Source organism: Anopheles stephensi, chromosome 3, assembly GCF_013141755.1.
Source record: "Anopheles stephensi strain Indian chromosome 3, UCI_ANSTEP_V1.0, whole genome shotgun sequence".
Taxonomy (NCBI): domain Eukaryota; kingdom Metazoa; phylum Arthropoda; class Insecta; order Diptera; family Culicidae; genus Anopheles; species Anopheles stephensi.
In genome coordinates, this window is record NC_050203.1 from 46,014,699 (window position 1) to 46,039,425 (window position 24,727).

At 42.8% G+C, this 24,727-nt stretch overlaps 1 protein-coding gene across 1 annotated transcript; it reads right to left on the minus strand.

The window, feature by feature from the left end:
- Positions 1-54: 54 nt before the first annotated feature.
- On the minus strand, positions 55-24,711 carry LOC118511126 (UPF0047 protein YjbQ). Its single transcript, XM_036053859.1, has 5 exons — positions 24,533-24,711; positions 20,325-21,479; positions 8,716-8,770; positions 8,429-8,510; positions 55-8,345 (listed from the first exon to the last, which is right to left on the minus strand). The coding sequence occupies exons 2-5, from the start codon at positions 20,485-20,487 to the stop codon at positions 8,130-8,132; spliced, it is 516 nt and encodes a 171-aa protein (XP_035909752.1). The 5' UTR covers positions 20,488-21,479; positions 24,533-24,711; the 3' UTR covers positions 55-8,129.
- Between the last annotated feature and the right edge of the window lie 16 nt (positions 24,712-24,727).

A 24,727-nucleotide genomic window follows, 5' to 3' on the forward strand; every position in this document is an offset into this window, starting at 1 on the left:
TATCGCCGACGCCGACCGACCGAGAGTGAGGAAGTGGAGTAATAGGGGTTTGGTTTGTTTGTTTTGTTTTGTATTTTTTATTTCTTGTTCAGTGTTTTGTTTGTTTTTATTGCCGATATATTTATATTCTAAACTAGTCCATTTATTCAGTGTGTTTGTGTTTTTGTTTTGTTTTGTGTGTACTACTCGCTCTTTGACTTTTGCTTTTTCTATATTTCCTTCGGAATCAATCCTTCCCTTCTTTTCCCTCTTTTCTAGTTAGTTTAGCTAGTTATTAGTTTAAGATAGTTTTCTTTTCTTCCTCTTTCAATTTATCTATTTACATATTGTCGATTTTGTGTGCATGAGTGTATCTATTTTATTTTAGCCGCCCCACTGGCTGGCCCGCTTCCCATCTTTAACTACCCACAGTTCGATCCGATGGCGTCGGACCGATACGATCAATCTGTGTGCGTGTGTGTGTGTTTGCCAATTTTCCGATTTTTCCATTTTTTTGGTTTTGTTGTTGTGTTATTTTTCTCTTATATTTGTTTTCCATTAACTGTGCGAGCGCTTTTCAGTGCTATGAATACGGAAAGAGCATACGTTACTGAAATAGTTTCCTTTTTTTGGTTTGGTTGTTGTAATTTTTCCTGCAAGTTTTGGTTTGCAGTTTTGCTTGCTTTTTCTCCAAAGGTACTCGAAAAACTGGACCGAAACCAAAAATTAGGGAACCAAACCAACACACATCGTTCAGCGAATGTGTGCTTTTCTATTGCAGATAAGTTGCAGAATTTATTGGTTTTGGCTCTGGGCGAGATGGAAATGATTTTTCCTTCGTTTTTTTTTAACAATGTTTCCGGCGCAGATTCCCCACACACACACACACACAGTTGAACGGCTTAAACGGGGGTTTCAGTGTGCTCTATGGAACAACGAGTGTACTATATCGTTTTGCTAAAGCAAACATAAGAACAAAGGAAAAAGTACTCGGGAGAAGTGTTTTTATCATTTTACAGTACAAACAGAAGGAAACTAATTGAGAAAATTTTATTAACCTTTTCTTCCATCCACTTTCTCTTGCACAATTTGATTCGATTCGAAAGCGGAATACGATCGTATGTATTGCAAAATACAATTACTTTATTAACTTTCCCCTTATATTGCGATTGCACAGCTTTTACTCCGCGCGGTCGCTTTCTCTTAATGTTGCAATAATCATCGTTTGTTTTTTTTACTCTGTTTTATTTTACAAATTGGCAGTGCGCTTTTGTGTGTAGTTTTTTTTTTGTTTGTTGTAATATTTCTGCTTGTTTTATTTATTTTTTGTTCACTAGTGTCCTATTCGCTTCAGGGCAATAATATATAGGGGACAGGAGAAGGAAGTTTAGGGGGGGTTGCAGAATTATGGGCAACTAATTGTAGGTAAAAAAAGCTAGAACTATAACCTCTCGCAAAAATACACACAAGCATCGTTTTCAACAAGTTTGTTAGTTTTGCTTCGTTTTAGCCTATTAGTTTTGCTGCTAGTTTTCCCCCATCGAGCACAACTCACACACCACTTGTCACAGCAGTAATTGCGCCGATAAAGGTGTGTTTCCGTTTGGTGTGTGCGATCCGCAAGGGGGAATTGTGTTACTAATTGCATTTTCCCGAGCGACGGTTCTCTTCTCAAAAAGGCTGTAAGGCTAACATCGTTTTTCAGCTCGATAAGATTTAGACAGTTTCTATACGAATCAAGTTCTTGATGAAACAGGACGGGAATGTGGCAATGTGCTGCGGTCCGGCCGAGGTCTAGCTAGCCTGGCCTGGCGCGGCACACACACTTTTCGTGAGCATGGTTTTAGACGGGTCAAGGCAAATCAAACAAGAAACAACCGTTGTTGTTGTTGCCTCGGAATGGCATGAACGCAGAGGAACCAAACAGTGAATCCGAGTGCTTGCATTGCAAAATTTAAATTAATATGTTAAATTACACCTCACCATATAAAAGTCGTTAAAACCATGCTCAATGCGATACTCAAAAAAAGTGAAGAAAAATTAGGATGCATACACGATTCACCAACGGAACGGAACGAACCGAAGGATGCGTGCCTCTTTCTGTGCGGTTTCCGAGCTCCGAGCTACAGCAGAAAGGCAACAACAGACAGCTCTCTACTGGCTTTTACAGCTTTACCACTCAATATTCCATTCGATTAGCTCGTTGTTTCGTGTCCTAAATCCATCCAGGCTTTTATTTTTTAATTTTCTACGCCAATTTTCCGCTCTAATCACTCTTCAACGCTTCGCAAAATAGGTTGCGCTGCTTACTGCGTATAAAGAAAACACGAAGTATTGCGAAGAAAACACGCGTTTTTGTTCTACCTTTGGACGTGTTGGCTTTCCACTTTGGCTCGACGAGCGCTGCGTGTACGTGTGTGCTTTGGTGTATGGTGAAGCTATAGCTCACTTCCGCTTCCGTTATGCTGGAGCAAAATCCTACCGGAGCTTTTCTCGTTCATTGGTCTGCTGCCGTTCAGTGTTGAGCGTTGCATAGCCAACACAGCAGTCGTGAATACAAGAGCTGCTAGGTGCTCGTGTGTGATCGTGTGAGATCGTGTATGATCGTGTGTGATCGTGTGTGATCGTGTGTGCTTAATCAGTACAGAGGGCGGAAATTTTTTGCATTTGCTTTTGCACGCGTGTACCAGCGTAGTATACAAAATAATGTCGCTCTTTTTCTGCATTCCTGTATTCATATTTGATATTGACGTCCAAACTCTGTACCAGCTGCTGCTGCATCAATGGTTTACAGCGCAAAAGCATGAAAATGTTCGAAGAAATATTTTCGAATTTGTTTCGTAGAACGGTGGCTCTGAACCGATGCGCAGACACTACTACTGTTGGCCGAAAACTTGTTTTGTTTTGTTTTGTTATCCTGCTAGGTTATCCTCTCGCTAGAATCCTCATCGGACTTTTTTGTTGTTGTTGGGCGTGTTGTCGGTCTAGGCTAGTGGAGAAGTTTCCCTGGCACTGGGGGAGTAGATAGGGCATATATTAAATGGGCAACACTACAAAATATCTTCATCTCTTAGTCGCACCAGCTGACGATCGTCTGCTTGTTGCTTTGTTGACGGATTTATTTCTTTTGGTATTTTTTGTTATGTTTTGTCTTCGTTTGGTTGGTTTGACTCGCCTGCGCGCTACACCACATTGTCGCGAAACGGAGAGTACCAATGTCCTGTTGGCTACATCGAGTTTGCGGTTTTGATTAATGATGCCCGATGGCGATTCAGTTTATAAAATAGGCTTTTCGGAGGCTTCCTCCAGGTTGGCCTCCATTTAAATTGCACAGAGTGTTGTTTGTTGAGTGAGTGTGTGTGTGTGTGCGTGTGTGTTGATAAAAGTAAACCTAATGAATTAGAATAACCACCACAACATGACATGGTTCCGGGGACACAGAAAATAGGTCGAAATGAATCCCGTTTTTCTTGTCAGCTTCTCGTGGTTTATGTTCAGCGAAATGTTGAACGTTTCCTGTTGCTATCAGAGCAAAGAACGGGCTTGGCCAATGGCACGGGACACTGGCAGCCACCGACCTGAACGAGGGGGAAGATACTCTCGCTTAGTCCTGCCTGCCTGCCGGCCTTCCTTCAACATTGCACCGAACTAAATCCATCCGTTCGGTCCGGCTATCCTACTGTGTACCGCTCTACGTTCCAGCTTTGGTTTCCTTCGAACGCATAACACGCCAAAACTCAGGCCTCAAAAATTTGTTGTTGTTGTTTTCTTTACAATAATCGAAATCCTTCCGCACTATCCGCGCCACACAGTAGTTGCGCAGAGTGGGCGGTCGGTCGGTCGGTCGGTCGGCTTGCAACCTTATTATAATAATATTACTATAACTTTACAAAGTTATACCACCGCCGGCGGACTTACACGCTAAATAATTGCTCTGTTCTAGAAAATTCAACTAAATTGCCTTGCAAAAAGATTGTTACTTTCTCTGCGCTTTTATTCCGTTACGGTCTAACCCTTTTTGCTTAACTACGCTCCTTAATGTATCGCTCAATCCACCATCCATATGAGTGGATGGAACAACAGGGTTTTTTTTTTATTTTACTTCGAGCTCATGAAAAATGGATTTCGAACACGTCACGACGGTTCTCCGCAGTACTCCGCACACATCCTAAATATCCGTTGGCAAGCACATTTGCTAATTGATTTGTGGAACATTTTGAGACAATTCTATGAACACAGAAAACTGTTAAAGCAATGAACCGAATGTCGGAATATTGCTCGCCTGAATAAGTGTGTTAAACAAACAAAGATGGTAAAAATTGAATTAGGCAACAATTTCTACCCGGTGAAATTCATATAGCTGGACACAAATGTGCACACCAACGGATGTTTTCGAACCTGCCCTTTGTACAGCCATCCCGTCCGTCGTCTCCTCGGATGTGCTCGGTGTGCTCCAAATCAATTGTAATGTTCGCTAGTTAATGTATACGCGCACACGCACGCCTTCCTCCCATTTTATCTAATCGTTTAACGTTAGTTATATTACTTTATTATATTTATTTCGTGTTTAAAGCTCATACCAAGATTTTTTATTTTGTTTTACTTCATTTTCATATCCCTACGGTTTTTTTTTGTTGCGTCTCTTTATGTTGATGTTTTATTAAGTTCAATTTTGCTTGTTCTTGTTTGTTTGTTTTTTTACACGTGACAAAATGGAGATTTTGATCGGTTATGAATTGGAATGAAAATTTCAATTAGTGTTGTTTGGTTTCCGTGTTTCGTTTTGTTTTTTGTTGCAATTTTCAATTAGGTTACGACGGTTGGCATTACAACAATTTACTAACCCTCCTCTCTCAGGGGGTCATAACATGCCCTCTGCGCAAATGTGAGTGTGTGGGTGCGTTGCGTTTCCATATCCGCTTATCACTCGACGAGAAGTTAATGCGGAAATATGCGCAATGCGCGTAGCAACTTGAACTTGGTTAGTAGGATACATCACGCGGGGCACGATCGACAGATCATCCGTCTATCTCCTCCACCGGTAGAATCTAGAATCTTTTTATCATTTGTCTAAAGTTTATTGCTGCATGTTTTGTTTTGGTTTTGTTTTTTTGTTTTTACATTCTTCCGCCCCACCCACGTTCTTTGCTTTCATCGGCTTACCCGCCACTATATGTAGTGCAGTTAGTTCAATGAGGAAAAGAGTGTTTGTGTGAGTGTGTAAAAATAGTGATACGTGAAACCATCATCAAAGATGGGATGTTTACTGCTGCTGCTGCTGCTGATTCCAATTTAAACGTAAAACACGTTTCTGCAGGATATCATGATTGCTTATTTAGTAATACCGGAATGTATTGTGTGGTTGGTTGACCGGGAACGAACCACCACCGGGACAGTTTACTCATAACAGAAGATACAGTTGAGACCGTTGAGTGAGTTGTAGTACTCGAGAGGGGGATTTGTTTTTTTTTCTGTTTCAAAAAGAGCACATTTAAAATACATCCTTGCGTATTGATTTGCACAATAAAACATCCCTGTCCAGTAACGGGTACCCATAAATAACAGGGCTCTTGCAAAATCTTTAACGCATTCACAACTGAAAAAGGTGGTGTAAATTTATATACCCTGCTATTTAAAAGGAACGAATCGAGCAAAAAAAAAGGAAAACAAAAACCAACATGCTTTCCACGCTCCGTTGGCTTCCTGCTTCTTATTGCCTAGGTACACATCGCGCCTGTCGCACGAGATCATTCCTTGGAAGCATCTTTCGTCATGCCGTCGTGTGCCTGATCGAACGACAAAACCCTACACTACTATACACGCTGCCTCTAACGGTTACCGGGTTTGACTGACCGAGATTGACTACGTTGTAACAAATTGGGCAACTTATGCGTAAATGTTTCTGTCGTCTCTATGCACAATCGTAAGGATAAAGCAAGTAACAATCGCTTAAAAATTAACAGCCGCGACCCAAACCTTCCCTGCTCATCAGCTGATGAGCACGCAATAATCGACGGTATTTTAACTGTGGCTTGATCAAGACGTTGCTCGTACGAGAGATTTTTATTTGTATTCAAATCACAGAAAATGTGCAAATGCGCGCTTATGTACACAATTGTCCGCCGTGTGTTTTGCTATTGACATGTCCTGCTCCTGCTTGCAACATTTTACAGTAAAAACATCCATCCTGCACTTGCTTTTCCATGGCACGGATCTGTGTTGGTCATACGTAACTTAAGTGTAATAAACATCAACTCCAAATCTGTACACTCATTCATACACACACACACACACAAGTGCGCGCGCGCTCGCCCACAGTTACCTCGATTATATGATAACAATTTTAGCGTACCGACGAAATGCCATGCAACAATATATATAAATACATATACGTATATGCTGTTGAGAAACGAAAAGCGGAGAGTAAGTTTTTCCGGCAAACTTTACATCTTTACAACAACAAAAAAAAACAAACAAACAAACGAATAGAATCCGCGTTCGAAACAAACGTTGTTAGTTATTGTCCTGCATACATTGCGCGAAAAGATGTTTATTGTTACACAATTGTTACTCCTTTTTACAATTTACGCACTCTTCGAGTTAACAGGTTTCGAATGGCAGCTTTTGAATGAGTGTCGCTGCAATTGGTTTGCACACAGGTTTGAAGTTGATTTGGCTTTACAAACTAAAACAAAAAAAAAAAACAACACAAACGGGGGCGCTCTCTGTTGTGTAAAGGCAATTATTCAAAACGAAAACACGATTGTGTGTCGATTGCGCCGAATTATAGATGTGTTGCGCCAAAAGCGAAAGCAAATCTCACACGAACGCACACATATATTGAGGACCATATTCTGTTACAGCTTCTTTAACTAATCGGCACATGTGTGGTACGCTTACCCGGTGGTGGTAGCAAATTTACAACTGTGGAAAAAAGCAATCATCCATCAAACAACAGAACAGAAGGCCTCCACATCGTTTCCCAGTACAAAACACACCTAAGCTTACAACAGTACACACCTTCCCCAGCTCTTAATTTGACCATGCTTCCCTGCCCCCGCACACCTATTGTTCCGCTCGGTTCGCCTGCGTTATCCTTGCGATACGCAGCGCATCTACTATACTAATTTTTTTTTCAACCGCATCGCTACATTCACTGGATTGAAGTTTGTTTGTGTAACAATTGCATTCCGCTAGAATTTACGCACAAGAGCCTCTACTACTCCACAATGCCCCCATTGGAAGGATAAGTTTGTATCAGAGCTTGTTGGTTGTTGTTTTGTTTTGTTTTTTTTTTAAATCGTCCTATTGTTATTGGTTGCAACGTTCTCAAAGTGACGGCATCGGGAGGTTTCATTTTTGCTTTGTTCATTTGTAACGCTTCTAAAACTGCTTTAACAATTGAATTTTTCGCCGTTTGCATTTTGCGCCGCTCTACGCACTCCGCACAACACACAATCGGTTGTAATTAGTTCGTTTGCTAGTTATTATTTATTTGCCTTGCTGGCCATCGCACTACTTCCATCTGCACTCGGCCTTGCCAACATCTTCAACCTTGGTTGATCGGCTTTTGTCTGAACATATGTGTGTTATGTTGCAGTTTCTTTCCCTTATTTATGCTGATCTGCCACGAAAAGCGATTAGCAAATTGTTGTTTGACGGTGTGTGCTGAATAGGGGTTTTTGTTTTTGTTTTGTTAAATATTTTGCTAGCTGTCAAGTGTTTCCTTCTTTTGCGACACACCATTCGCATTCATATGCATCATCCCCCTCGTGGGGGGGATTGCTTGTTCGTCGTCCTTACAACACTTTTCAAACAGATTCGCAATCGTTACAATTTGATACCGTTATAGCTTTAGAAGTAGTGATAGTAGTAGTAGTGGTAGTAGTAAAAGTAGTGTCGTAAGTAGCATTATTATTTAATTTAATAATGGTAGTAGTAGTAGTAGTAGCATTATTGGTAGCATTAGTAGTATTTCTTGTGGTTGCTGTTGTTGTTGTTGCTGTTGTTGTTTTGGTTAAAATTGCTGTTGATGTTGCTGTTGCTGTTGCTTTTGTTGTTGTTGTTGTAGTTGAACAATTGTTGACCTTACAGCAGAAAGCCGCTCTAACCCACGATTACCGACTATCGCGAGCAGAGCGCGGCCGTCCCTAACTGGAAGTGGAGGCAATTGGTGACACGGGCGAAAGGGGACTTCGGGCCGAGTCCCGCGGGCAACCGGAGAGCGTTATCACCAGCTTCCGGGAGCCTGCGTGGTCCCGATGCTCGCACAGCCAAACACCCTGCCACGTACCGAGTGACAGTTTGCCGTCGGTGATTGGGATTGTCAGTGAACTTCCAAGGAAGCAGGCTTTTACGTGAGCAGGCTGCAAGACAAATGGTGACAAAAGGTGTTTTAAATGGGCAAGCCTGGACAGGGACAGTAGCGAAACACAACAGTATACCATACCATATCATCTGGACCTTCGCATGAATGCCTGTACTGTAGGCCTTCGGGCACTATTTTATTCAACATCATTTCCATATCATCCCTAAAATTATAAAATTTGCGCATTACTTGTCTATCACAAAATCTTGCAGCTCATGCAGTATCAATATAAAAGAAAATTACGTTAATAAAAGTTAAAAATATTTTTTATCATTTAAAAGACGAACAGAATGTGACATTTTAAGGAGACCATATTAGTACAAATCTACTTATTGTGCTGCCACAACTAAATTCTTGCCACAACTTACCGTACATCTGGATCCCAGCTTTCATTTAATGCTAAACTGGCGGATGTGTGCAGGACTGGAATGGGAAAGAATAACGACACATTTATTAAACTCCGATTATAAACAAATACCTTAACTACATCTTCAAACGTTTTCTATTTGTTCGATAAAACTTGTATTTTTCCCTAAAATTATTTCAACCTTCTCTGTCACATACAATACAAATACTGCATTTGAGGCAGGTACCGTCTTATACCTTGCGAAGGATAGAAAAGATACAATAAAGCCTCGGTCGGAATACATCAAAGACTAGCTTGATATAAAATTAAAAAAAAAACACCAAGAAAGATAACAAAGTGTAAAGAAAAGCAATAATGTTCGATAATTGCTTTACTTAGAAATAAATATTTATTCTACACCATACTTCTGCATGGCACTACGCTCTCATAGTTTAATTCACGATGGCCATCGTAGCTGACACGGCAACTACTCTACGTCTAGTCCATTTTACGATCAATCGTGCGACTAGCAATGGTGCTGTGATCACCTCCAGTGCTAGTTGTAATGCCACAAATTTATTGTGCAACACCACCAGATTTCCGGTATTGGTCTCACTCTAAGCAGGGCGGAAACGTTTCGTGCGCACTGAGCTTCGTGAGCAATCAACAAGGAACCCTTTTTTGCATGCCTTCCTCGGCTGGCTGCCCTATTTCTGCAGCTTTGCGTGTGTATGTCCGTTTTGTCATGATGCACCGGTCATGACGATTTATAGATTAGCGGACGAATAGCTCCCTTCTTATCCCTACAGTGCAAGGGATTTCGAATGCCACACTAATAATGTTGTGCCAATTAGCAACAGGAGGGGGCTAGCTTGTTTAGAGCCGCCATTACGTTCATGCACTTCTGGGTCTGGTAATCAGCTAATTGATTTCTTAGACCGTTTGAAATGTCATTACTGTACATTAGTGCGAGTCGATCTATTTGATATATTTTTGAATTTGATTTTATTTTTTCAATTTGAACACCAATAAGTTTTGTTAAGGTTGAAACGATTTTTATAAATAGAAATTATGTGTTCTTCCCAAAATGAATGCTTAGTTTTTTCTTCTTCTTTCTTCTTCCTCTTTGTGAGGATATATCACGGGTCGGTGAGGAAGTCCAGCTTCCTAAGCCCTTCGACACTACTCCGCGATTATTAGACACGATCCTCTCACCGGCAGCTAAAAGCCATATGTCCTGAGCTAATTTTTAACCTTAATAATAATTTAACCTTTTATAAGAATAAACACAGGGTTTCACTATTTATTTTTATCCGCAATGAAGACCATGAATGGATGCAATTATAAAAAGCTCTCGAACAAAATCGCTTGCTTCTTCTTCCTTGGCACTACAACCTTGAAAGGTCTTGGACTGCCATTTCTGGCTTTCTGTGACTTGATTTTATCCGCAGCAAAGTAGCCAGCCCTGTGTACGGGAAGGCGGTCTAGATGGGATTTGAACCCCAGCCCTGCCGTGTGAAGACCGGCGTATAGTTGTTGAAACGCGGTTGAATTCTTTAGAAATCCTAATGCAGAGAGATAAAAAAATTAGTACACTTGTTCGTTTCAACTTCGGTTCTTGACTGATCCTGCTGATCCGTCGGGTAGGCGCGACCTCCCTTTTTCCGATCTTTCTTGTCTCTCGTGTTCTTTGCTGACAGATCTTTGGGAGCCCTACAAAGTTTCCAACAATAGTACTAATTTTAAAAACAATCGACTTTTTTGTGAAAATTAGAGTAAGATGTTGGGAAAACGATCCTAGCATTGGATCAATCATGATATCGAGCCTCAGAATGTTTTGTCATTCTCGTGATAATATTGCCAAAACATATTATGCAATAAAGTAAGATTATTCCCTTATATCAAATTTAAAATTCGATTTTTTTATAATTTTAGACATTCGCTCTTTAATTTTTCAACTTTACCACAATCTAGGTTTATTATTTAAATAGTTAGATTTTCTATGTCAGTACTTTACCTACGTTTTTTTAATTTTTCCTGAATAGTTTCATTTTATTAATGAAAACAAAATTAATATAGCAAAATCAGAACGATGATTATGTTTGTTGAAGTAGTTAAATTGTTAAAATATCAAATCAATCAAATGTACTATGGAACAGAGTCACTGTTTTAGCAACTTGGTTACAAATGTTTGAATAGATTTCCAATTTTACAATTATAGGTTTGTGTGTTATTATATGTTAACAATTAAAGTTAGTTACCCGGTCGCTGCGAGCAAAAAAACCTTCTTTAAAGACATTTCGTCCACAGCCTGATGGAACAATAATGGGATAACGATTAGCTATAGACAAGAAAGTGTTAAGTGGTCTTAAACATCCAAATTGTATTTTGGCTGCTATTTTGGCTGAAAATCATAGCAGTGCAATATTTTACGTTACCATTCATTCATACAAGAGAATGTTACAAATTACTACTACAAGAAGCAGCTACATTATGTCGCCACCGGCTATAAGCCAAACATAAAACAAATGCCATACGTCTGACTGGTTGACAGGAGCACATTTTAATCATGAGCTGGAAGCCATTTTCATTACCACCAAAGGATGATAGTGCCCGGCAAGATTAGCACGCTTATTGATTTCTTTGAAGAGGATCAAACCGAAAGAAATTATGCCATGTTTTTTTTCCATAAAGTATTTTATGGTATAAACTCTATATTCAAACTGAAAAATAGAAAGAGAAGATGTCAAAACAATTTAAAAAAACATTTATTGGATTGCCAAATAGAGTAAAAGTCTTTTGTTTTTTGTACAATATATTTACACCATATTTTCATGAGATTGACAAAACTATAAGTATAGAATCGATTTCTCGATTGATCCAATTAAAGGATCGTTAAAAGAACATCTTAAACTACATTTGAGGCAAGACAAAACGCCGGCGATCCGTTTAAAATATAGAGAGTCTTATTATATTGTCCATCACTGTACATCATATTCATGAAATAGCCAACGAAATTTTATAAACACAACTCCCACCCAAATCCTCAGCTTCTTAACGTAGAGGCAAACATTTGTAATCACATTTGCCTACATTAACACTCCAGTGTGTTACACAAATTGTCCACAACATGGAGCCATAGAACATATTTCTATTCCCAATAAAACATATAACCTGTAACACAGCTAAAGAGTAAATTGTCGATAGAAACTGCTCTTCCCCACACGAGATGCATTTTAATAAAGAGACGCACACACAATGTAAACGTCAACGACAATGCAACAAAAAAGAAGGTTTGGGGGAAAGGAAGTTGTTTACAACACACTCGTTTCACTTGACCAACACGGGCGCGCACACACACTTAAAGGCATTTGCGTGGTTAATTGCGTGGATAGAAGGAGCCCCAACCACCCACGGGAAAGCGGGAAATTCCGCCCCCTACAAAGATGCCAATGCGGCCGATTCTGAGCCGCTCCCACCCCATCGTTGCCGTCCCCGTCTTCCAACCAGCTGCAAGCGAGGGCTTTTCATTCATTCATGATTCTTTACATTCTACGAATGCCTACCGTTACCTAGGCAAACTTGCTGTATCACAAAAGAGATACATACATTTGCGCCTTCTCCACGACCACTCGCGCAGGGATTTTTCCTCGAAACTGGGGGAGGCAGACGACAAAAGTGGATGGTGTGTCGTGCGTTCCCTTCGTGTCGCTTCGCTTTTGTACGCATTTTGCCTGTCGCCTTACTTACGGGCGGAAAATTCGCTTGCTTCCTCCCGGCGGAAGTGGCCACTGTCAGTTTGGTAGGGGTGTCATAGAGCTGCGGTTTATTGCGACTTGAAAGGCAGCACATTCTGGCATGTGCCAGCAGCGTACAGCATGCAGCGTTGTTGTCCATCACGGTGCTCACGCTTGCAATCAAATAACCTCCGTGCAACTGAACGCACGCATTTATTGAGCTTTAGTTGCGGCATGCAGGTGGAGGAGCTAAACGCTAAGGATTCGCTGTGCAATAAGCGATGAGATATCGGTGGATACAAGTTAGGGCAAAATATTGAAGCTAGATACCCATTGGTAATCAATTAGCAGAAAAGGTGTGTAATCAAGATTTTTGTAGGTCAGAATTATCTGTTCGAACTCACGGATATACGAGGCAGGAACAGGCCGCTCCACAACTAGTACTCACTACCACACAGTCATGCCGAGTGAGTCGAGAATTGTCTAAATATCCCTACAAATCCAAATTGTATGGCTAATGGGCCTCAGACCTTTTGCTGAAATAGAGCCCCAAAAAGGGATACAATTTTTCCCCAGATCTTTGCCATCTCTTTTTTGCCCACCATTGCCCATCTCTTTCTCTATCCAAGCCCTAGCGCACATACTCTATTTCTCGGTGGGAAAAACCTTCTCTCGGTGCTCATATAAATAAAATTACACATTTTCTCTCGAGCGTCTCCAGCCTTAGCAGTACTATAGCGAAACACTTTTCTCAACCTGTCTCTCAGTTTCTCCGACGATGTCCACTATCTTCGCACGGTGGAGCATCATCTCGTTTTGGCTTGGCACGCCGTCCCTTCCGATGAGATGGGATGGCCCGAAACACACATTTCTCCCGGTGAACGCTGCTGCTGCTGCTCTATGATCACACCGGGGAACTAATTGAAGCATTCCGTGACAGGATGTTATTGGATAACAACATCATGGAGATTTTCGAAGTAAATTATCGGAACCAGATTGCAGATTGTTTCGAGGCCCGTAGAGGTGGGGCGTGAAATGATTCGCTCAGCTCAGCGTGCGACCGTACCATCAACACACCGCCGCCACCGCCGCTGGTTGATGAGTTAATTGACTAGACTTTGATACCGCTAAAATGAGGGGGTCGTCCGTCAGCTTCCAGATTTCCGTGGTGCCAAGAAGCAAAAAAGAAAAAACAACGGGAGAGCAAAGATACAAACACACCTAGTGCAAGGATCTGTCTGTGTCTTTTCTCTCCGCAGTTTTCCGCAAAGTTTTTCGAGAGCCAAACCAATCTCCCCGTAGTCAAGGCGGTCGATGGTGCTATTCTCGCCAGCAGTACACGCCAATAGTGTCTCCGGCATCACGCTCCCAATATGCAATATCATTACAACATAACATAGCGTAAACAAGCGATGCATGAGAGTGAAACTGCAAACGTATACACGTAGAGCCATAGAACACACACCAGGCAACACACGCACACACCGCGCTACGATTACTTTAGTCAGGTCATGGACACGAAATTTTGCCAGTTCCCCGTTCTATCTGACCGCGTTCGGCGTTTCCTCGCATCGGCGCTGACCCGGTAGCAGCATGCTGCAGCATAAACGGGAACGACCTATTGAAGCTCGGTCGGTCGGTCGGTCGGTCCGCCGCTACCGCTACAACCAACCTGCCAGCGAGGCTGGGGTAGTTCTAACACAACAGCTTTTCCACCGGGAACGGTACATTTGCCATGCGGTACATTTTCACGCTTTGTGCTGCCCGTTCGGTTTGGGTTTTCATAGCGATGGGGTTCGTCGTGCAAAATGAAGTTAGTGGGCAATGGTGGACGGACGACGTCCTTAATCATTGAGACAGATGTGCTCTTAAAAAATTTAATTTGGCGTTGCCTATTCCGAAGTGCGATGAAAAATGTTCGGTGGCTGATGTTAAGACCCGGTGTAGGATAAAACATATTCATGCAGTTTTGTTGAAACTGCATACATATTATTAACATTTCTGTTTTGATTTCAACAAAAACAATCGTTTATCGCTCCGCTTCCTGATTCTTGCTACAACCCTGCACAACATTAGTCGCCATCATTTCATTTGTACACACACACACACAAAGCACCTCTACAGAAACCTTGCTTGCCATATAGGAAGGTATTATTCAATAACAATATTCACTGCCAAAAGCACTATTTCATTTCAACCAACCGCCGTAGAACATCCCCCCCGCCTTCGGGTCCTACACCCAGCAGCACACATCTGACAGTACGCGCTACGTTGAGTGGTCGATATTGTGGTGTCCTGAATTAGAGCGTTCCGAGGCAGGGCTAACCCATTTGAAGGATAACGCAAACCCGGTGGTGGTGGCGCCGGTGATGGTGGTGCGAAAAGGGAGAGACGGAAATTGGACGTTATTATTGATGTATGAAAAATTTACGTACACATGGCCAAAATAAAGTACGCGCGCCAGAGGCAGAGCCGTGTGCTGGGCCCGATCGATTCCGAACTATCTTGAATACGACGAAATGTGAAAATATACTATTTGCTACTAATGTATCGAAGTTTCAGCGCGATTTATCCTTTCTTGTTTATCTTTCTTTTCATTCTAATCCTGAATAAAATGCTTAAACTTTGAAACAAAATCAGGCTTAAAAAGTGCTAAAAAGGGTTATTTGTTGGCTAGTTATCACTAATAATTGCATGGCCACTCTTAACATACGCGCTTTCCAATACCACAAATATCCTTTCTTGCTTACATGTGTTCGTGCGTGCTGGTTGTGAATTTTATCGCTTATATTATACGGCTCTGGATAGGAATTTTTTATGAAAAAAATAAACGATACACAGATGCGGTAACCACCCTGTATGCTATCCGAAACCGACACCGGGGGCCCAAGCATATCTGTCCCTAACACAGCATCATTGCAAGATTTAGAAGAACACAAAACAGTTTGCTTTCTCCTTCTCATAATTTAGATTTATATCTGCGGAATATTTTTTATTCATGTGCGCCTACGTGTCACCCAACCGCAGCCATTCGGAGGAATTTCTTCGATGCTTTCGCTCGCAAGACGTTATGGGGTTTGCAAGTCTGAAAAAAAACTATCGAACATGAAGCATTCATCCTCGAGATATGATTTCGTAATATTCACATTATCTATCGGTCGTTTCGATGCAATTAAGTATAGTTCGCGTGCAATATTTTACAACCCTGGAATGGACTTTCGAAAACATAATTTTGTATTTAATTTTGTAGTTTTAAGTGTTATCTGTGCACTGGTGCCCTTTTAATCGTGATGGTAAATTTTATTACATCGCTTTACCAGGTGGCAAACCATTGAGAAGAAGGCGGGCAGGGCAGCAGCTACACTCTTATAATTTCTTTATTGTTTTTACAAGGGTACAACTATGCGACGCAATGAGCTCTTTTGGAATCGGGACCATGCTTACCAGATTTCCAAGAATGGCAAGAATAACCAACATCATATGTCAGGTGAAGGTAGATGCCAAACTCTCAAGGCTTTTTGCTTCCATCAAGGGCCTGGCCTACGCCAGAGAGATGGGCATGCTTGTCTTCCTTTCTATTTGGCGCTAGAAAGGGCCATCCGTGACTCGGAGATGAAAACTTCGGGGAACATCTTTTACAAGTCAATCCAGATCCTGGCATACGCTAATGATATAGACTTCATTGGTTTGAGACTCTCCTGCGTGGCAGAAGCTTACCAAAGGATTGAATAAGCGACTCTAAACCTCGGGCTGGGTATTAATAAGGCAGAAAATAAATATGGTGGCACCACGCGCTGCCCTGCTAACAAACTCTGATTCACGTCAATGATGATGTACAGAAAGGTGATCACACCTTTGAAGTCGTCCAACACTTCACCAATATGGGGTCTAAAATCAGTGCTGGCTACCAACCGGACATACTACAGCCTGAGGAAACTTTTCCACTCATAACAGACTGTCGCGACAGACGAAGCTGGGACTACAGATCTTCTTCTTCTTTCTTGGCACTACAACCCCGAGAGGTATCGGCCTACCATTTCTGGCTCTCTGTGACTTGATTCCAACCGTAGTAAAGTAGTCTACGTATGGGGAGACGGTCTGGATGGGATTTGGGAAGGGACTACAGATACATGACCTTTATAGTGCCAGTACTCACAAACACCTCTGAGACATGGACTCTATGATGAAAACTTAAGATACCCTCTTAGCCACGTTCGACAGGAAGATGCTCAGAACGACAGGGACGATGATACGGTGCGCTGGTCATGTTATGAGAATGACACCGGACGGCCGAGCCCGTAAAGTCTTTTTAGACCACATGGACAGCGGTAGCGTGCTAGGCCCAAGTAAAGATGGAGTTAGGGCGTTAATGCGTCGATTGCCAAGATAACGTTGCACAATATTGCACGATCTTCATCCGAATATTAAGAGCCTTTAGAGTATTAGCTATTTCGGAATAGCTTTCATTTTCGCACGGAGCTTACCATGAGTAGTCTACCACGAAGAACTGATTATTCAGCTAAAGGGGTAAAATCAAGTCACGGAAAGCAAGAAAGAGCAGGCCGAAACCTTTCGAGGTTGAAGTGCTAATCAAGAAGAAGAACATATCAGATAAACGCTCAATTTTTCTTTTCCCACGTGTAAGAGAGTTCTTCAGAACAAACATGTTGCGAATATGATCAAATCTTAGAACGCAATTTTGGCAATAGCTGATGCAAATGAATTGATAACGCTGTAAAAATGTTTCTGTACATGATCATAATACATAATACAGTTTGTTGAGAGGATCGCTAGAACAAATAGTTATTCATTGCAATCAGCACAAAATAAGCGTTTTTACGGTAGCTTTTTTTTCTCGGCATGTTATGCGACAACGATAGAAACACGTTTGTGACTTCCGATTCAACATAGGTAAAGTTTTAATCGACTTCCAACGCCCCGTCACTTATCATTAAAGACCAACACAAACACACAATCTTCTACAATAACACGACAACAATGTGTAATACATCAAACGACTTTGGCCAATCGCACGTTACAATAAGTTAAACCCGTCAGAAAAACCGAAATCAATCAGATGGTAATACGTTCACCGCATAAATTGCACGGTCGCCTCAAACTGTCGGGATACGCGATACGCGTTTTCTACTTTCGTTGCCTCCATTCATCTTTGCCAGCGTAAGTTGCTTCATCATTCCTCGTTAAGCGTACACCGCAAAAAGTCGGTAAATAATTCAAAATTAGCTCACCAACCGGGGTTACGGATGCGCGTCTTCGGGTAGCCACACGGAACACGCCAGTACGGCAAAAATGACGATGACACTCGGTCACGCAACCGTAACCGGACCGTGCCAACCAGCCCGGAGACCGTTCAAGGAAATGTCAACCATTAAACCTATCACCATTTGAATCGGATACGAATGACTACTCGCAATCTGTCCAGCAAAGGCAAACCACATACACACACAGACACACAAACATGCCCATTTGCCCGTGCATGATGGTGCATGGCCACCAATGCAACAAAGTGCAGTTCGAAAGGGCGCAACGTACCGAAGCATTGGAAAAGTGCCGCACACGCTTCACGGTGCGCCTCGTGGGCGATGTGTCTGGGGTCCGAGTGAAAAACGATTTCCTTCGCCCAGTGAGAAGTGCACTTCGTAGGTAAGAAAAGCGTTCAAACGTCTACGGTCAGCACCCCTTCGACAACGATGTGGAGCTAAATAAGTAATCAAGACATATTTCAAATAGTTTGCTGTTTATCGGTTTTAATTATCAGCACATTTTGCAATTAGCCATATCCTGCTACGTACCCGGGCACACGATAAGTGCCGTATCATTATCGAAGGGAAAGGAGGTTAGCTGCACTCAACCAAAAAGGAAGCGAAGAGAGCTCGCTCGTGCTCATGCCGCGACTTGGCTCAGTTTCGCGATGCACTACCAATGAACCATGCTCGGTAGACTGATTCTGAACACACGCTGATTGGTGCAACATATTTTAAAGGGAAACCTGTGTGAGCAGCATCGGTTTCCTATAACATAACTTTTACATAAATATGCCTACTTACGGGCGATCTGCATGAAATATGCAACGATTTTAAAATATGCGCATGGAAGGCAAACATAGCGGAAAAGATTCCGCGCCGCGCCTAGCCATTTTTGCAACTCCATTTCTCACCTTGATCATACTAATGTTGAATGGCAATGTAGCTAAAACATCTCATTGGATTCAATATAAATCGTATCTCGTACAATGAAGGTGCATTCCATACAAATATTGTCACAGCTTAATGTGAGATCCCCGTAGGCAAAACTGTCGTAAACATATTTGTTCAAATTGTTCCTGCTCTTTTAAGACCTAAACGACGATGGACTACATCATCCAGGCTACTGAATAATTGTATAAAATCCTACAATAGAGGTGTACCAGAAAAAATATATTGATCGCAGCAACGCTCCGCTCAGGTGGGTATCTCTTCGATCGACGTTGAGCTGGAAGTCAAAACAGACATTTTTCACATCCGCTCAGTCACAGAGTAATTGTCACAAGCTGTTTTGTGTTACAATGTCCATCTTGTTCCTGGTGATCTTCACAGTTGGAAGAGAAGTTTTTTTTTTTTGAGTTCTGGATCTAAGTTTCATAACTATAAAACTCTCTCCTCTTCTTTATTTTTGTCCTAACGACCCCTTAAAGTAATGCCTGCCCATTTCTGGCTTAATAGACTAAATGATACCACGTAGTTCGATACAATGTCTTCACCACGGGAAAGTGGTCCAGATGAGACTTGAACCCCGGTTCTGTCGTATAAAGATCCTGTATGTTGTGAATCATATTATCATGTATAAATAATGTCTATTCAAAGTCAATTGTGCAATTGTTAACAATCTACGACAGTAATGTCAAACTATTTTTACTAACTAACACTAAACACTGTTAGTTTACTACTAAACTAACAAAGCGCACTGGATTAAACGCAAGCAACCATTCACAGTTCGCATGGGCAAATATGTAAAGAGTATAATTAAATGCAAAAGGAATATCAACTAACAGTTACTCTGCTGGTGATATGAGTTTGAAAGATCAAACTTTTTATAACAGTAGCCCAAAAGTGGAGATGAACATTGATATGCCTCATCTTATCGATTAGGAAAGCCACATTGCTAGTTGGAGGTCCAACCCCAATATACAACCAAATACTGAGTTTCTTGGTCTTGATGAACTTCGTATGAATTAGTTTGTCCCAACATCGACAAACCTTTTCATAAAGAAATGGGCCTAAGTCTCTGTAGTCGATCGAATTTGTGATCTGTTTTTAACTGCCGGACGTACTGTTTCCTCATCCAGCTGCATGTAAGGATATAAAACCTCAGGTTAGGAGACACCCTCTGTGTGATCTAATTTCCCATTTGCAGTTACAACAGGAATTTTGCACAGGAATAAAAATAAAAATACAAGCAAAACTTAACTTCAATTGCAGTTCTTTTACTCTGTTGGCCAAAAGTATTTCAAATGAATTGATAGCGATGTTATATTTTGTCGATACATCAACTATATGATGTCAATACGGCGCCAAGCCGTCTAACTAGAAATATAAATAAAATAATCAACTATATGATACTCAATCAAGACGATCAATGATTGAGTGGATCACTTATTTACAGAGTTACATATCTAGTTACGTACGATAGGTTTATAGGCGCGGATAGGCTAGGCCGTATAATTTCTGAATTAATGTTAAAATACATCACAACTACGTTTGTGATTCCCTAACACCACCGACGAACGCCACTACAAACGCATTCTGTACAGCGGGGGCACGCGGTTATCGCGCTCCGGACACTATTATACCACCCCAAATTGCTACAAAACAATTGTTGAAGTGCACATACTTACTTTGAACGTGACATAATCCGACGGAAAATTGACCCAGCTCTGGCATCTGCCGTAGGATCTCCTCCGTCACCAGGTGAATACCGCGGTGCTGTGGCCGTAGGTTGATCTTGCGTTGAAACCAGGCGGAACCAATCTGTATACCGCGGTGATTTGATGAAGCCATGTTATTGGTCTTCTCATATGATGAGCCCGTCGTAGTCGTGGTCGTCGCCGTTGCCGGGTTTATGCCCGCCGATGACGTTTGCTGCAGATGACGAGGGTATCCGGATTGATGCCGATGGCTGGCCGCCGAACTACCGCCACCACTGCTCCGATCTGCGTCACCACCTCCGCCAACACTGCCAGCACCACCACCACCACCACCACCACCACCAGCTCCTCCTCCTCCACCGGCTACACTTCCTTTTCTGCTCTTGCCTCTGCCACCACCACCCTCTGTAACTGCTGCTGCTGCTCCTCCTGCTGCTGCTCCACCGCCAGATGCACCGGCAGCACTGCCACTTGCTCTACCAGCACCACCAACACCACTTCCGCCACCTCCTCCACCAGCTCCTCCTCCCCCACGGCCCCCGGCAGACGCTGACAAAAGTAACGAGGACGAGGACTCGTCGGTGACCGACGAAGGAGGGCTGCCCCGTTTGCGAGGATGATCCGTTTTGAGGCAGGAAATGGCAACTACCGACAACCTATAATACACACATACACACACTAGTATTTAACAATCACAAACGCACGCACGCACGCACACACACACGCGGAACACTCTTGAGGCAACCTTCAGCCCGCACACACGCTTTATGTGGCCTATGTTGTCGACGGATGGGTAACGACGTACAGCTCGTTGTGCTGATACAATAACTGAGATAGCGAAAGGATGCCGGCAGAGCACGGATTGCCAGAGGGTACCGAAGCCGGTTGGTTTCAGTTGGCTCGTGTGTTTTATAGCTGAACCGCAAGAACCACTAGAGCACGCAATTAACTTGTGATTCACATCTTCCCGTCACGGGGCGCAGATTTCTTATCACTTTCTTCACTCTACACACTTCTGTACGCTCACACACAGCAGCACCAGCAGCAGCACATTCTGTGCTTGCCCTTGCCTTATCTTCACTTCGTTCACCCTCCAACACACATCACACCTCGGGACGAATTCACCTGATTAGACGTAGTAAAAAAAACATGTTAATGCATCAAATACTGTCTGTCTCTGATTAGTTCTACCGTTGTGGGAGCGTTTTGCTGTTTTATTTCATTTTGGAACGTAACTTTCTGCTCAAAGCAACGATCTGCCTACTTCGAATGTCAATCATAAGGACAAAGACGGTTTTGAGGGGCGTAGCGATGGTAACAGAAAAGATGTCCACTATTTCTTGCAGTATTGATCACATATTGTGGAGTAAGTTGCAACACCATCGGTTAAATCCAAACCGTGTCTGGGACACTCATGAATAGCAGGGGACACACATCATGCAGTACCAAATACGCGTTCAATGTCAATATCCATTGTGCCTATCCTATGTCTAACCAGCACGTGATATTAACCTTTGCTTGAGCGGGTCAAAATACCACGACCGATCCCTTGATGTTTTGAAACAATAACTTTGTTCTGTGGACTGCACGGAGTGCAGCAGTACACGACTGGAAGGCGATGGGGTAGGTTTTTTGCTTCTTCCGTCTTGCCGGTAACCCGATTCGTCCGGAGTCACGCACGACATGACATACGAACGCGGTCGCACACGCACGTTACGTTGTTTATCGAAATTCGTTGCGTGATTTTTACAAACTACATTACAGCCCGGGCCGGGGCTAAGGAAAAGCGCGAATAATTATGGAAGCCATTCGCCAGTGACGCTGGTGCGGGTGCGAGCAGTAGCAGTAGTAAAACCTGCGAGCAAGAAAAAATGGGCCAGGAACACCGACAGGGCCATACCACACCATCGGTATTTTCGTACACCACATGCCAAGGAATGTCGGGAAAAGGATATTATGTGCTACATAACTGTTAGCACTCATGTCCGCTGTTCTCTCATTTTCATGTTGAAAAGAGCTAAAAATGTTATCCCACATTTATGCTGCCAGAAATGTTGTGATGGAGACCAGTTTTTTTTAATACTTTTTGTATTTTCCTAAGTGCTGCAGCGCAGTGTGGAGAATTTCGACAAGTAACGTGCACGGCCAATTCAAGACACAAATGCTCTTTGAACGCCCGACGGGTTTTCAACGCGGGGAGATCTATCTACGAGCGTTTGCCGATATCACAACATCAGCGAAATGTTCAATGATGTATGATGCGCTTTCCTCAGTTTGGAAATCTAATGCTATATTAATGCAGCGCGATACACCGTTTTACATTCAAAAGTAGTATCGATTTCTAGGAAAATACTTGTACGCCAACCGACAGGGCACATGGATTGGATGTCCTTAGTAATCATAACGAACTGTATGTGTGTGTGTGTGTTTGTGAGTATGTGTAAACCCTATAGGTGCGTAAGTGTTTATCTCACGAAATGAAAACTACTCCGCGGATCTTCCGTAACCGTAATACATTTTTCCTGCTGTAAGGACTATCAAAGGAGGCCCAGTATTTCTCTCTCGCTCTCTTTCTCTCTCTCTCTCTCTCTCTTTCTCTTGCACCCCTTCTCTTTTCTCTTTCGTTCGTGTTCTGTTTTATCTAGATTTTTTCTTCGATGCAAACACACTGATCCACATGCTCTTTTGATCTCCCTTTTTTAGCTCTCCCTCCCGCTTGCTCGTTTCCCGCTATCACAATGCTTTCTCCTTTACTCTTGGTCGCGCACCATACATTTCGCGTAGAAATCTTTCTCTTTCAATCGCTTCGATGGACCTCACAGCCATACATAATCATACGCATAAGATGCTTGCGGTAGTAGACATATCCCTATGGCTCTAGGTCTACCAAATTTAAAGCACTTTGTGTGAAACAAACCATCGGCCTCTTGATTCTAGGTTTGCAAAACCAAAGAGCCAACATTTTCCGTGGTTTAATTGATTGCACCTGTTTAGCGGCCCAGAGCACGGTATCCTGTCACTGATCCACCCGAGCCTTGCAAGGCACTCGAGCACACACGCACTGGAACAAACACACATACACACGCACGCACGCACGCCAAGGGAATGCAGATGCTTTTCATCTAACAACAGAATATTGTGTATCAAAGGCCTACTTCTTGACCATGGGATGATCATCACTTATAATGTCCCAATCGTTGGTTAAATTCCCTTTTTCACTAATGATTGGCCACAACGACTCCCACTTTGAAGCACATCCTTTTCTTCCTTCGCCAAGGCACTGTCATCGTCAGCCCGGCAGACTTCACGGCCTACTGTTCGTCGATCGGTGTCGCTATCGCCAGTCGAAGGAATCCCTTTTCTGGGTGGCACCACATGCTGCGGACACTGTTATATCGCCTACTTTTTGTTCCGAAAATCCAACCTTGTCTGCAGCGTACCGTCGAACCGTGGGAACCAGCCCTTACGCACCCACATTCCTACACAATTCCGCCTAACTAAACTATCTGTGACGGCAACTATGCAGAATGGGTTATTCCTTTTGGCCAGCGAAAATAAAACTCCATACGCACCTCCGTCCGTGTCACAGAACCGCGTGTAATAGATTTTCTTCCCTCACGCGCATACTCCCCACACACACCCGGACGACACACTCGAACGTGGAAATGTACCTTTTTTACGATATACGACCGATTTGAACTCGATTCTGTTTTATGTAATTTCAGAACCGTTTTTTCGAGCCACCGCTTTTTTCCTTCGCTTGTCGCTTGTCGCCTCTCGCACCTCGTCGCTTCATACACACACAAACACACACACACACACTCGTGCCCACCAGCTACCCAATCTTGCGGCTCTCTTTTTCGCTCATCCATAGGGTGGGCCTTTCCGTAGGCTTCGACACAAAATCCATCTCGGTCGCGTTATCCTGCCAGTGGTAGCATCTCTCTTTTGCCTTTTGCCAAGCCTTACACTGCTTCCTTTTCACACGATTGTGCCGCACATTTTCGCTCCCTTTCTTTATCAGGCGCGCGTGTGCTATATCCTGAAATCTTGCACGCGATCTCTTTAGCGGTAACCTTGCGCCCACATACACACACAGGCGCGCGCGCACACACACATCGGCTCGCACGCACCGATAGTGTTTCTAGCTTTCTCACGCTACACTGATAAACACTTACAGAGAGATTGATTAGCTTCTGCACTTTCCACAAAAACACTGGCAAATCTGCCCCGAGTTCATACTTTTTCGACCGTGCGTTAATGGTTGTCAAATCGGGCTTGACACACCAGCTCCGTCGGCGATGCCGTAATGTAATCTAGGCTTTTTTATGTGTTTTTTTATTGACAATGGCTGGATGACTGCTGTCACTGGG